The sequence below is a fragment of the Cydia amplana genome, chromosome 2 (assembly GCF_948474715.1).
Source record: "Cydia amplana chromosome 2, ilCydAmpl1.1, whole genome shotgun sequence".
Classification (NCBI taxonomy): domain Eukaryota; kingdom Metazoa; phylum Arthropoda; class Insecta; order Lepidoptera; family Tortricidae; genus Cydia; species Cydia amplana.
In genome coordinates this window covers 8995336-9010187 of record NC_086070.1, presented here as the reverse complement: position 1 = coordinate 9010187, position 14852 = coordinate 8995336, and the positions used below count along the sequence as shown (strand labels likewise).

The 14852-nt window shown below is 35.6% G+C and overlaps 1 protein-coding gene across 8 annotated transcripts in view; it reads left to right on the top strand.

Annotated features, from left to right (window-relative positions):
* The window catches only part of LOC134657813 (uncharacterized), a 95458-nt gene that overhangs the window by 11685 nt on the left and 68921 nt on the right, over positions 1-14852 (top strand). Inside the window, exons 1-2 of one of the 8 annotated variants that reach the window (XM_063513401.1) lie at positions 2-64; positions 582-840. The exons of the other annotated variants lie outside the window; for them this stretch is intronic. Of the exons in view, the coding sequence (XP_063369471.1) occupies positions 807-840 (34 nt within the window). The 5' untranslated portion in view covers positions 2-64; positions 582-806. Of the gene's footprint in view, position 1; positions 65-581; positions 841-14852 lie in introns of those variants that run through there. 8 annotated transcript variants of the gene reach the window in all.

Sequence of the window (14852 nt, the reverse complement as noted above, 5' to 3'; positions counted from 1 at the left end):
GCGCGCAGCGCTTGCGCGATAGACGGTTATACGGCGGTGGTGCAGTCGTGATCCGATTAACAACGTCAGTTTTATACTTACAACATTAAACAATATGATTATCTCTTTTGATTGTTTCAGTACATGTTTATCGCTTGATTTGATCTATAGAAAAAAATTGGGCCTGACGAAATAAAATAATTGCACGTTTTAAACGCTGGAATTCCGGCATCATAATGCAATACTTTGTCTTTCACTATCGTGCATTATCGTTCGGCCTGAATTCTAGTGTTTTATTCGCTAATGTTTAGTTAGTTTGAGTGGCAGACGAAGTATCAAGACGTGCTAGAGCGCGAGTCGTAGTATTGTGGGACTAATCCCGGTCTATTTGCGTCCCGTTCCCGCGTCCCGTGCTCCCGCGGGTACCCGCGACTGACTTCAGGGTGTTCCCGCCCCGCGCTCCCCGTCTGCCCCGCCGCTCATTCACGCGATCAGCCAATATTTGGATCGGGATAGCGTGCTCGCAGCTGTCAAATCAAGCGATACGCAGTTACTATACTATTACTAACAAATAATTGTATTTATTTTGTTACACGTTGCAGTGTCTTTACTTGTGTTTTGTCACGTGCAAAAACAATGTGAAAAGTGGTTGTTAAAATATTTTCTTGATTACTTTTATCCTTTTTGACTTAAATTAAATCGATCGAACACGCAAAATGTGAGGCGAGTTACCCTCAAAGTGTTAAAAGTGCTAAGTGATGAAGGTGCCTTATACGCGAATTTGGCTCCAAAGCGACCGATCATAAAGGATATATTGGAAAGAGAAAATGCGGATCAAACTTACAGACCTTCGCCCGAATGGTATAGTTGTTTTTCTAATTACCCCCTTTTTTAAATAATTAAGTAAACTGTGCTAAAATAACCTTAATTTATTTAATTGACCATTAATGTACGACCTATATTATAAATATTTATTGCCATATTAACATTGATTACGGATTACAGCCATTAAATAAAATTAGCTTAAATTAGCGGTACCTCAAAAACAAAAATAGTTGAAAATGGAATTATAACATAAAGAATTTAAAGGAGGTATATGTTTGCATTAAATTTTGATTTGAGATACCGCTAATTGGCTTAAGGGGGCAGCATACAGCCCATACAGATGTGTTACTCGCTCCCTTATCTTATTAGAGAGGCGGGCGTTTCTAATGTTTTAAATTGCGATGACTATGCGCGACGGCGGCGGCGATTGGCGCAGCCGCCGGCGAGGTCGCGGTTTCATCACCATCATAAAAACAATACCTCGCTCCCGCATCCACAGCCCCACACTTGCCCAACACCAATTGTTTATAGTGTCAAGCACTAGATTAGATAGAAGGAGGCTATGATTGTCTTCACACTACTGTAGTGTTAACGATCGAACCCATATGGTTACGTAGGTACATAAGAATTAAATTTAACATTCAGTCACTTAACTACACTCAAGAGAAATTAAAACGAATCACTTTAATATGAACGTTTTGTACAGTGATCCGTTTTCGTACATATTTAAGTTATTTACTTACATTACTTTCGAACTTCATCTAGTAGATCTACTACTTGGTTTTAAGGCCTCTACTCGCCTTGTAGCAAATCGCGATTTTAGATACATTGCCGGCTAAGTAGCTTCAACGAATTCAATCGATCTATGAAAAGCCACAATGGATCAAAAGTAGCATGCGAGTGATGCGACTTGTTGCAAGGTAAGTAGAGGCCTTTACACGATTACTAGTGATCGTTAATCTTGTTCTATCGTAATCGGTAATCTGTAATCGGAAATCTTCAACGCTGAAATTGTTTGCTGCCTTGAAAATTGAGCGACATGCTACCCAATTATTAACTACCTACATAAAATGTACTCGATGCGATACACCTGAAATCAAATCAAATATTTGATAAAGATATCGACCTCATTGGCTTACTCCTCCGTTCGATGTTTGTGTTACATAGTTACCTAGTAATTATACATAGGTATAATATACTCGTATTTGGTCTTGAGTGTCAAAAAAAAAATAATCACGCGAAAGAAGGCTTATTTACTAACTATCATATCTACGATGGATAGATGACACCAGAGTCCACAAACGTAAAAAATTGGGCACATTGTATATTATCATTTAAGTAAACAATCGTGGTTTTGTAATAATGATCTATATTTTCTAACCTAACCGGTACTTACATATAGGTATGCAAACCTCGTTGCATTGTGCATTGCTGATTAATCGTAACTTAACCTGGTTGACCACTGTTTACTGATCACTTAGGACGACTTTGTTATTAACAATGTTTACTTACTGGCCGTATTACCAGGCAAACCAGCACAAACCTATGATCTTCGTTTACCCATAATTGCTAGGGATCTGGAAGGCAAAGTTATACCTGCTAGAAACGAGTCCACTCGAGACAAAAATGTTTTATGAATTACAATGAAACGCATCGGAAGTGTAATCCAAACAAACCTACCTTTAACGGGGTGCCATGTTTGGTAAAACAGTTAAACCGTACAATAATTGTACACCATTATCATAGGAAACGCCCGTTTCACTTGCCGCTAAGTTCCTTATGATACGTTTATAATCGAGTGTAATCTAGTCTTTATTAACAATCAAGGAAGTTGTAAATGGTTAACCGTTTAAAGGCAACTTTAACACATACTTAGGTCTGGGCTGGAGGTAGATACGTTTTAAAACTAATTAACTTTTGCCAACTAAAAACCATCGATTTAAAGAGTGAGTAGGTATGTATGGTTGAGAGAAGATGCGTTTTAATTGTACACTACCTAAAGACTGCTTTTTCTCAGTTTAGGTTAGGTTAGGTTAGCAAAAATTGAATAGATATTTAATATGAACTTTGTATCGCCGAACGTTTCATATTTCTTTAGTCTTAACCTCACGCGACACCACAGAACCAACCCTGACCACAATTCCTCAAAATATGAGGCACACTGATCCAAACAGGTATAATAAAAAGGTACGATAGGTAGTCAAGTAATTATTCGTAAAAGAAATCATTAAAAGTATGTGTTGTTTTCGATGTCCTCAGTTCAACAATATCGAGTGGCCGATGTCGAAGTCCGTCTCCCTTGATTGACTCCACTATGCAGTATGCACCCTGGTGTCTGGGGGAGTTTCCTAACTCGATCGATGCCTCCCTCACTTTCTTTCATCCTATGAGTACTCTTAATACTTATACGGATTTAATGTCGTGATCACTACTGGCGGTTTAATTCGAGGAAGAAATGGCTGTGTTCTATTTAAAGTGTACATATGCAGACGCGGACTAGACATCCGGCTGATTCTGCCTTCTATTAGTTCTAATACTTAGTTTTGTTTGAGTCAACTTCAAACGTACTTATATCATTTGTACCTTCGAGCTTCGTATATTGTTAACTTCATGTATTCACTTATACACTCGTATAATACATACCTATATTAGTATATCATTGGATTCGTTGCTGAAGCTCTTGCATGAAAATTAAAGTTAATTATAATGTACTCAACAAAATTGACGACTTCACAAACATTACAGACGCCAGCCAACGTTCCAAAAATATATACCTACCTACCTACACAGCTCTAAGACACTGACACTTAGGTCGTGTACATATGTTTTGGAACTTTTGGAACGTTAGCTTGTAAAGATGTTTGTGAACTCTATACGTACTAGGGCTCGCGGTCGAGTCCGTGTTTCGTTTACACGTTTCGAATACCCGTTTCCGAATAACACGTACACGGTTTTCTGGCCCGTTCCGCACGTGTAATTAAGAAACGTGTAATTAAGATCCGTTCCCACGGATAAACGGGTATTCGAAGAAACGGATCTTATTTACCCGTGGCTCCAGAGACGTCCTTGACGAGTAGCGAAGGAACGAACCGGCGTAGGTACTTAAGAGCTACAAATGAATAGACAAAAGATTCATGAGGAATTTCTGTCATATTTAACCTTATTTCGTGGTTCATAAAGTCGAAATTCAATAAACGGTTTACAAAACCCTTTTCTGAGCAGGTAGTTTTTGCTTGCAATGTTGCAATACGAGTAGAAAATTAGAAATACAATAGGTATACCTACATGCTACTATCAAAATAGTATTTTATATAAGACTTCAAATACTAATACTTTATGGTTTATTATATAACTTGATAGCAATAAATAAAATAAAAAATAAAAGCAATAAAGAGTATAAAGAGAAGACTGTACGATAAAAACTGGCCATGCATGATCAGGTAATACATACAATATTCTTACCAATTGCACATTATTAAACAGTTCTTATATTTTTAATAATCTGTAGATACAGTCCTATAAGTATAATTATTGTTCATTTTGTAATTATTTATTTAATTAAAACACTGAATTAAATGTAACACAGTCTTTAATCGACGCCATCTCTTATTTTTCAAAACTTGCCACAGATTATGTCATACAGCAGAAGGATACGTTCATGTAGCTTCCATAAACATCTCCCTTCTTTTATTAACATAAAAAACAATTTTAACGTTTAATCCTATAAGTAACTTACAGATCTAATTTCTCAGGCACCTTGACTATCCTGCCACTTCTGGTGGTTTTTAATGCTTGAGGAGCATTTATAACAGGAACATTACCACCAGCCGAAGAGCCAACCAAATTAGCGTTATTTAACAAATCTTCACCATTATTAGGAGTGTCTCTCAAAGTTTCAACATTAGGGGAAGTGCCTGTTACATTGTTATTTTGTATATTCCTATCACTACTACAACTAACAGCTGGTGCTAGGGTGCCTGTTGTACTATCTAAATCATCAAACATATTACCATAATTTCTAATTTCAGGCTTATCACTAACATATTTTCTATTTCTACGGAAGAGTCTGCCACTATCATCCGCCAACAAATATGAGCGGGGCTCATCACATCGCTTAAGGACCTTGCCTGAAACCCATGGAGAATCAATACTTTTTTTAAACATAACATTTTGGTTAGGGTTAAGGTTTGGTAGAGACTTAGTATTCTTATTATAATATTGTTTTACAGAGTCATGATATTGCTCATATTTTTGTTTATCAATAGTTACTACTTTAGGTTTAAGACAATTCAGAGATACAGGTATAAGTGAGTTTAAATTTCTTGAGTACATTAACTGAGCAGGTGAGGGCTGATATGGCTTTTCTGTATTTCTATAATTTAATAGACCAAGGTAAGGGTCTGACCCATCTTCGTTACATTTTTTTATAATAGACTTAAATATTTTAACTCCACTTTCACTCATTCCGTTTGATTGCGAGTGCTTGGGACTTGTCTCAATGTGAGTAAATTTATAATCTAAAGCAAATTGCTTAAATCTATCAGATGTAAACTGAGTTCCACAATCTGTTACAATGTATGATGGGATACCATGCCTTGCAAAGATTGACTTACAATGAGTAATTACACAATCACTAGTCAAGTTATCTAATTTACACACCTCAATGAATTTAGAGTAATAATCTATCATTACTAAGTAATTATTTTCATTAAACTGGCAAATATCCATACCTATTTTATACCATGGTAAAAACTCAATGTTATGGTTCATCAAGGGTTCTTTCTGATTGTTAGGCATAAACTTTGCACATGGTATACAGCCGGTTACATAACAGTCTAAGTCTTTGTTAATTTCTGGCCAAAAAACACAAGAACGTGCCCTAGTTTTACATGTACTTAAACCTACATGTCCTTCATGTATTTTTTGCATCATGTATTGCTGTAATGTGCTTGGGATAACTACAAGATTGCTTTTTAAGATTATACCATCTAAAATTGCTAGTTCATCCCGAAAGGTCCAGTATTTTTTTATATTTGCATTTAGATCATGATAATTTTTTGGCCATCCATTCTCAATAAACGATTTTACAATACATAACACACCATCATTCTTTGTTTCCTCTTGTATTTTCTTTAGCCAGACATTTGAGATTGGCAAACTTTCTCGAAGTAATTTTACATGCATTACAATATTGTTATTAAGTTCCTGGAATTTACTCTCAGTTTCTTTTTTATTACAACTTCGAGAAAGTGTGTCAGCAATATACATTTCACGACCTGGTTTGTATTTTACATCTAAATTATAACCTTGAACTGCTAGCATCATACGCTGTAACCTGGCAGGAACTTTGTATAAAGGTTTCTTAAAGAGTGATTCAAGAGGTTTGTGGTCAGTTTCAACAAACACTTTACGGCCATATACATACTGATGCATTTTAACACACCCATAGACCACAGCTAACATTTCTTTTTCCAGTTGACAGTAATTTTGTTCTGTTGAAGTTAGGCTTCGAGACCCGAATGCAACAGGTTTTTCATTTTGCAAAATGACAGCTCCAAGGGCTGTAGACGAGCTGTCAACTGACAAAGTTATGCTTTGGTTGGTATTAAAGTAGGTTAAACATGGACTATTACATATAGCATGTTTCAATTTATTAAAAGAATCTTCTTGGTTGCTCTCCCAACGGAACAAATTGTCTGCTTTCATTAGTTCCCTTAGAGGTTGATTAATGTCAGAGTACCTGGGTATGAATCTTGATAGGTAATTACACATACCAAGAAACCTTTCAAGGTCTTTCTTGCATTTTGGAGTTTCCATTTTCATAACTGCCTCCACCTTAGATGGGTCTGGGGTCACACCTTGTGGTGTAAATTTATGCCCTATATACAATAGTTCTTCAACAAAAAACTTGCATTTACTTTCATTGAATTTGATACCATTATCTGATGATATTTTAAGAATTTTATTTAATCTCTCATTTAATTCTTCAATACTAGAAGCCCATACACAAATATCATCTATGTATGTACTAACTCCCTCTATATTTTCAAACATTTGTGCAATTGTTCTACCAAACTCCTCAGGCGCAGCAGAAATTCCAAATGGCATTCTTAAATATTTGTACCGGCCAAATGGAGTTTGGAATGTACATAAATCTGAACTCGCCTCATCCAATCTTTGCATCCAAAACCCATTTGATGCATCTAACACCGCAAATACTTTAGCACCTTGCATTTTGCTTTTAATTTCATCTAATGTATGCAATTGAAATTTGGGCTGAATAATAAATTTATTTAACGCTCTTGGATCGAGGCAAATGCGCAATTTATTATTTGGTTTTCTGACTACTACTAAACTATTGACCCATTTAGTTGGCTTGGTTACCTTCTGTATTACTCCCATCTGCTCCATTCTTCCCAATTCTTCTTTTAGCTCGGACAGTAATGAGAATGGAACTCTCCGTGCAGCCTGCACCACAGGCACTGCATCCTCACAAAGTTTCAGTTCTACTGTGTTGGGAAGGCATCCAAGACCACCATCAAACAGCTCACTGAAATTATTTTTTAAGTTTTTTATTAGCTTAGGAATTTTATTATCGAGTTCAACACTATGAACATTGACCAGTTCCTTATTTGCAATAATGAAACCATATTTTAAACATGTTTTACACCCTAACAAAGTAGGGACGTCACCCTCAAGAATTACAAATTCCACCATGTAAGTGTTTTTGTTAGGATGTCTAATCATTAGTTTACACTCACCATGAACACTCATACTTTTCTTGTCCAACTGTACTATTCTCTTTTTACTCCTTTTAATTAATTCTTTGGGAATTAATAGCTTTTTACATACCTCTGTACCCATAACGTTGCATCCCGCACCTGTGTCCAGCTTCATAAGAGTTGGTTGTCCGTTAACAAAAAATGTTTGGGTGATTTCATCTCCCGAATCATCTACGGTAGCCACTCCGATGAAGAAGTGGTCGCTCATGTCAGCACCCTCTTCTACTTGATCTGACTCCTCTTGTACAATATGCACTTTCTTTTTCATGCACATAGTTGTGAAGTGATTGATTCTGTTACAATTATAGCATGTCTTTCCATAAGCAGGACACTTGTTGATACCGTGAGATTTACCGCAGTTTCTACAATTTTTTATAGTTTTACTTAAAGCATGTTGATTGTTGGTAGGCTTACGAACAAACAGAACCTCCGCCTCCGGTTCCTTATTTAACTTTTGTTGTTGTACATGTAACCTTGAAGCTTCAGCATTTTTCAGGTACGTAGTCACGTATTCCAATGTCAGTTTGGTGTCCTCTTCCGAAATTAATTTTGTTTTTAGCATGTCGTATTGCCTGTCAAGCCCGGAAATGATTTTACTTGGAATAAGTTTATCTTCCAACTCCCCCAGCTCACATTGTTTTCCAAGATTAATCACTTTAGTAAAATATTCTTCCAGCCTCTCCCCGCCATTTTGTTTTGTCACAAAGAATTCATGACGTAAAATTGTCAAATTTTTCCTTGGCGTGAAATGGTTTTTAAATTTCTCGAGTACTTTGTCAAACGTATCACTCTCTTCTAATGTGAACGTGTTGTAGATATCTATTCCTTTTGTTCCAATTAAATTTAGTAGAATTGCAATTTTTCTTTTCTCCGTGGCCTTGTCCAATTCATTAGCCTCCATGTGAATTTTTAGCCTCTGGCTCCATATCTTGAAATTTTCTGCCAGATTTCCATCATAGTTCATGGGCGGCACTACGCCTGACCCCACGCCTGACACCATGTTCATTTTGTAATTATTTATTTAATTAAAACACTGAATTAAATGTAACACAGTCTTTAATCGACGCCATCTCTTATTTTTCAAAACTTGCCACAGATTATGTCATACAGCAGAAGGATACGTTCATGTAGCTTCCATAAACAATTATAATTAAAATTCAATCAATTGTCAATCATATTACTGATATTACCTACAATGTATGTGTGAGTTTTCTCGAATAGGTATATTTTATCGAATAAATATTCTGTCTATAAAAAATGTATATTTTTTAATCGTATTATTTTTTAACTTACGTAAGCCAGGCAATTAGGTATTAAGTATTATAGTATCTGCCGCTGCATTTGTTACAATTTCTTGTGTAGACGCGTTCACCTTATTACACCGGCATAAAGCTTATAATTGGTTGTGGCAGTTCTGATAATGGTTTGGGAACCTACTTGTTTTCGGCGATATCAGACAAAAGGGTATTGAAAAACAACACGTTCTAATGAATTGAAGGAACACCAGCGGCCGGCATTTATTACCTGAACACTCGTGTGAAAGTGACCCAAGTGAACATGAATGATTACCAATTTTGAGATCTATCTTAATGTTCTTAACAATATAATCGCTAGGTATTACAAGGTAGCAGGGGTTTTTATTGTTTTTAAGGTTCTCGCGTGAAATCCTGCGTTTCGAATGCCGCTTGTGTGTACTTTTTTTTGCGTCGTTGACAGATTTGCTGTTTTCGCTCAGCAGTAAATTGATAATAATAAGAAATAACCACGAAGTAGTTCATACTTATTTTCTTAACTTAATATATTGTATAGTTGGCTAAATATGTTATATCAACACAGTTATAAATAATTAAAAAAAATCGTACGCCAAACGAGTTCATCTGAAGTCAACATTCAATATTAGACCTTACATACCCAGACCTAGAGCATTGATTGGGTCAACCTGTTTCGGATCCGTTCGGGCCGGTGTTAAGTACCCGTGTAAACGGAGATACGTATCTGAGAAACGTGTCTTGGGAACGTTTATTGGATACGTATCCGGATCCCTGCGGTTCCGTGTAAACCGTGTTCTTAGCACCGCCGGGCTTAAGAACACGGGTATTCGTTTCGGCGTGTAACACGGATACCGGGAGCCCTAATACGTACCGTATCACAGAACAATATCGGACAGAAAGAAAATTTGTTTTATAATTTGGGCAAAGTGTACAATGAAATTGGTGAAAAATTAGCGCATACATTTATTAATACTGTACAATTCATCGGTCTCACTTGGATGGGCAGCTTCAAAAGTGAAATTGATACGCAGTCAGAGTCTTAAGAATTCCACGCAGTATTCGTCCGCTAAGCGTGCCCATTTCGACATTGCCGGTGAGACGAGATTCGGTTACTGTACAGCAAAAAATACCATGACTTTATTATTAAGTTTCACCATGTTTTTGTTTCCTCGTTAAATATGTATCAAGGTTCCTTTAGACCTTGACTGGAAAGGTTGGGATTAAGATAAGGTAAACAAGAAAATTAAAACGCCAAAAACTGTTGTGTCTTAATTCTTCTTATGTTGACGAGAAATAAGGACAGGTGTAATATTAAGTCAAAAGTGTTGTTAGGTATTTTATGTATTCAATACATACGAATAAGCTAGCTGATATTTTCGTTGCTGATTGCTTGACGTACATATTTAGCCAATAAAAAAAAATTGTTTATTTCAGACTTTTACATCCATAGTGTTAGTCTACTTACATCGAAAACTTAGAAACTAGATGTTAGTACCTACATATAAATACATAATTAAAAACAAAAATAGAATTAAAAACAAAAACAGAAAAAAAGCGGCCAAGTGCGAGTCGGACTCGCCCATGAAGGGTTCCGTATTTAGGCGATTTATGACGTATAAAAAAAAAAACTACTTACTAGATCTCGTTCAAACCAATTTTCGGTGGAAGTTTACATGGTAATGTACATCATATATTTTTTTTAGTTTTATCATTCTCTTATTTTAGAAGTTACAGGGGGGGGGGACACACATTTTACCACTTTGGGAGTGTCTCTCGCGCAAACTATTCAGTTTAGAAAAAAATGATATTAGAAACCTCAATATCATTTTTGAAGACCTATCCATAGATACCCCACACGTATGGGATTGATGAAAAAAAAAATTTTGAGTTTCAGTTCGAAGTATGGGGAACCCCAAAAATTTATTGTTTTTTTTTCTATTTTTGTGTGAAAATCTTAATGCGGTTCACAGAATACATCTACTTACCAAGTTTCAACAGTATAGTTCTTATAGTTTCGGAGAAAAGTGGCTGTGACATACGGACGGACAGACAGACGGACAGACGGACAGACAGACAGACAGACAGACAGACAGACATGACGAATCTATAAGGGTTCCGTTTTTTGCCATTTGGCTACGGAACCCTAAAAAGGAGTCACCCAATATACATTTTATACCCTTCCCGTCACAATACTGACCCAATATTTTAACATTGGACAGTCAAGGCGTCCAGCTACCATCCTCAGGATCAATATCTAGATACTTAATGTAAATTTAGATATGTACTTAACATAATATTATCTAGTAACTAGTCTAGTACATACATCTTTAATTTTCTTTTGAGGCAACAGGAGTGGTCATTTCTCCATACAAACGTACTCGACTGTTTCCTCCGTGGGTTTTGAAGCTAGAGCAATGATTGTTTCAACACAGATTAATATTGTCAATATCTGTGTCGGACCGTTTTGCTTTTTTTGATACTTTTGTTTTTTAAGGCGCAGGAGCCCTTCAAAAATGGCCAAAATGGCCTAATTGACTATGCCGCAATGAGAGGCGTGATGTTCAAAACTGATATCAATTCGCCAAAAAAGCAAAACGGTCCGACACAAATAATTTCATAATCATTTAGATTTCCAAATTTGGTTAAGATTGGTTAAGTTTTGGAGGAGGAAACAGTCGAGTACGAAACCTCGATTTTTGAGATTTTTACGCAGGATTTTTCGCCTTGTCCTTATCGCACTAGTTTTAGGAGCCGCTTCCGTTAGCGAGACGGGTATATTTACCTAAAATATTTAAATCTCAGCTCCTGTTTCGTCTTAAACGATCAATCTTTGATGACCATTATACATTTCAAATGTGTACTATTTTACAAACACTTGTACGCCTATTAGTTGTTGTATGACCATGTGCGGTGTTGACCTAGATCACCTTAATTTAAAATATGTATGTTAGTTTGATAAAATATTGAATTCATGCCCTTTAATGTATATTACATAATTAATTGTAATGCTTTTAGGTCAAAATAGGTTATAAATGTTATAATACTTATAATATTCGTTAAATTTGCACACAATTCATCGTGTTAAAATCTTAAAATTGATTTGAAAGTTTACAACATTGTAGGAGTAGAGAGTTTGACCTCAAGGCCTACTTATGTCAGTCAAACAGCATGTTTTAAAAATACATTTTGAAGTTTTTGACTATGCTCCCTAATGTTAATTTTTTTTGACATGTACCTACTTCAACAAAGAATAAATATGGCCTTTTGCTTTTAATTAAAACGTGTTATTTACCTAAGGACCTAATTATTTTGCCTAATACCTATTTACAGAGAAACAATTCTCACGTTTAAGTATGTCATTTGTTCGTCCTTTAAAACTATTTAAGTATATAGATGTTACGAGTGTAATTTAATGACCTATTGCCTATAGTATTTTTTATTGTTCAATAATTAGCTCTTTTTACGGAATCCATGTATCTATTTCCTTATTTAATATCTGCAATGGATATTACTTACTGTTGTAACTTACATAAATTTTGAAAAAAACAAGACTCGCGCGGTGTAAATGACTAGTAATTTCCAACGTCGTAAAGTTGTTTGTAAAGGACACTTTACTGTCAACGGTCTCGGCCCTATTAACTGATAACACTAAAGTATCACACTGGCCCAAATCTTCTCCGATACCTCGCTGTAGAATAGCTGGTAAACGTTCATGCTCGTTTGTAGTTGACTCATAAAAGGTGACATTTATGGATCAGGTTTGTTGCCTTTCAGCTGTTTTATTTTTAATGTATTTGTTTACATTTTATCGTTTGCTAACGAGACAGCCTGTACTTAGTAGGTACTTATAGGTATGCCAATTTTTTTGGAACGCCGTACATAACCTATATATTATATATATTGGATTTTGGCATTATGAAGTGTGCTCATTTTCTTCTTTATCGTAGGAGTGACATAGTGATACATTAATAAGTATCTAGTCGAATTTTATTTTTTTATTTTATTGACTAAGGTTTTAACATGGACTTTAGTCCATGGTTTTTAATTACAATTCCTTTATGTACCTATGTTATGCTATAAAAAAAGAACTAAATCAATATGTTATCGCTTTATAGGAATCGCCGGTACTCTAAAATATAACTCGATCATAAGTAACGCAACCTAATATTAAAGTAGTTTAAGTGTAGATTTTTGTATAAATTATGTAATAGTTATAAACGTTGCTGGTTTTTGCTCGGAAATCAATGCAAATAAGCTATACCTACTTGCTTCCGTTTTGATACAACACACGTACACGTACACGTACGTTTTGGCACAGTACAATTACAACACAATGTGATTTGTACAGTCACCAGCATAAATAAATGACTATGGGCAGCCGTGCAAAAATATCTGATGCTCCATTGGAGGCATAAGTATATGACGACACTACCTCGGTAAAAATATGTGATTCTTTGTGACCAGCAAAAAATATCGTTAGTCCGTATCCGCATAAATATCGGATCGGGTCGCTTAAAAATATTTGATTACTCATAAAATTCAAAATTATGTGATTACTCTCATCTGGAATAAATATCTCTCCACTGTAAAAGCAAATACATCGGATGGACGACAGACCGCCTATTTATCTGACACGTTGGAAAATCACAAATATGTTATCGACCTTTAAAAACGAACCATACATGTTTGATATAGAGCCGTAAATTGTATAAAGTGATTTGACAATTCACGAAAAGAGTGCCGACTTGTCATTGTATATGTCTGTCTCACATTATATTCTATCATCGATTTGACGGAATAAACTGGATATAATTTTGAATTGTAACGTATTGCAATCATGAATCTAGTATATAACTGGATCTGGCATGAGGGGTGGGGGAAATGACAAAACGGGATAGTCTTATGTATCTTTCAGTAGGAGTAGCAGCGAAAGCGCTATTATTGTTTGTCCTTATCAGTCTCACAGGTTGACCTCTTCATCATTCTTTTTTATGTAAGAAGGAGGTTTATTACACATTGTCTATTAAAAGTCTACCTGAATTATGTCACAATTTAAAATTGCAAATGAAATATGTGAGACAGACATATGCAATGACAAGTCTGCACTCTTTTCGTGAATTGTCAAATCACTTCAAACAATGTAAGGCTCTATGCTATCCAGGTATGGTTCGTTTTTGCCGATAGATGACATATTTCATAATTTCGTGTCAGATATATAGGCGGTCCGTCTGCCACAGTGAAAGCATATAACTGGAAACCGCCTTTGGGAACATTACCGTTCAAATTCTCGGGCCAAATTAGCACACATACACAATTACGCCTACATTTAAATAAGACGATACGTTTACAGAGCCTGTCTCTATTACACTAACGTACACAGCTAAGTGTAGATGAAATGCATATAATGTCAATAACTACCAATCAGCGACATTAATCCGCTAAAAACCTTCTTGCTGTACGTACTGGCCGCTGAGAGTTTGCGGTTCATATTTGATTAGAATATGACTTGGACAGGGATAGGTTTATGCCATACATTGAAGAACCAGTCAAATAATTCACGTATAATAATTTAATGCAGATTAAAACATAACTAGTTAAAATGTTGTTATGAAATTAAATGACAGACTAACTCAACTAGATATTCATTGTTGTATAAATGTATTTCGCTATAACGCGGCAAGTGTCATGGGCACCTTTGCACCCGGTACAACTCGCGGAGGTCTTTTTGATTAAAATATTTTAATATTTAGATTTATTTAAGTTATTTTTGTATGATCTTTTATATACCATTAACCTTTTGTATAATACAATAAAGACTTTTATTTCGCTATAATAAGTATTTTGTATATTTTATTATCAATCTGTATGGCAGTGTGAAGTCACGTTCAGAGCCCGTACCATGAGTCACTGACAGTGTCAAAACTGACATTTACGCTATCGAGAACGTAATTTACTTTCTATACATCTCGTTTGCACTAATATGCGAGTACGAGCG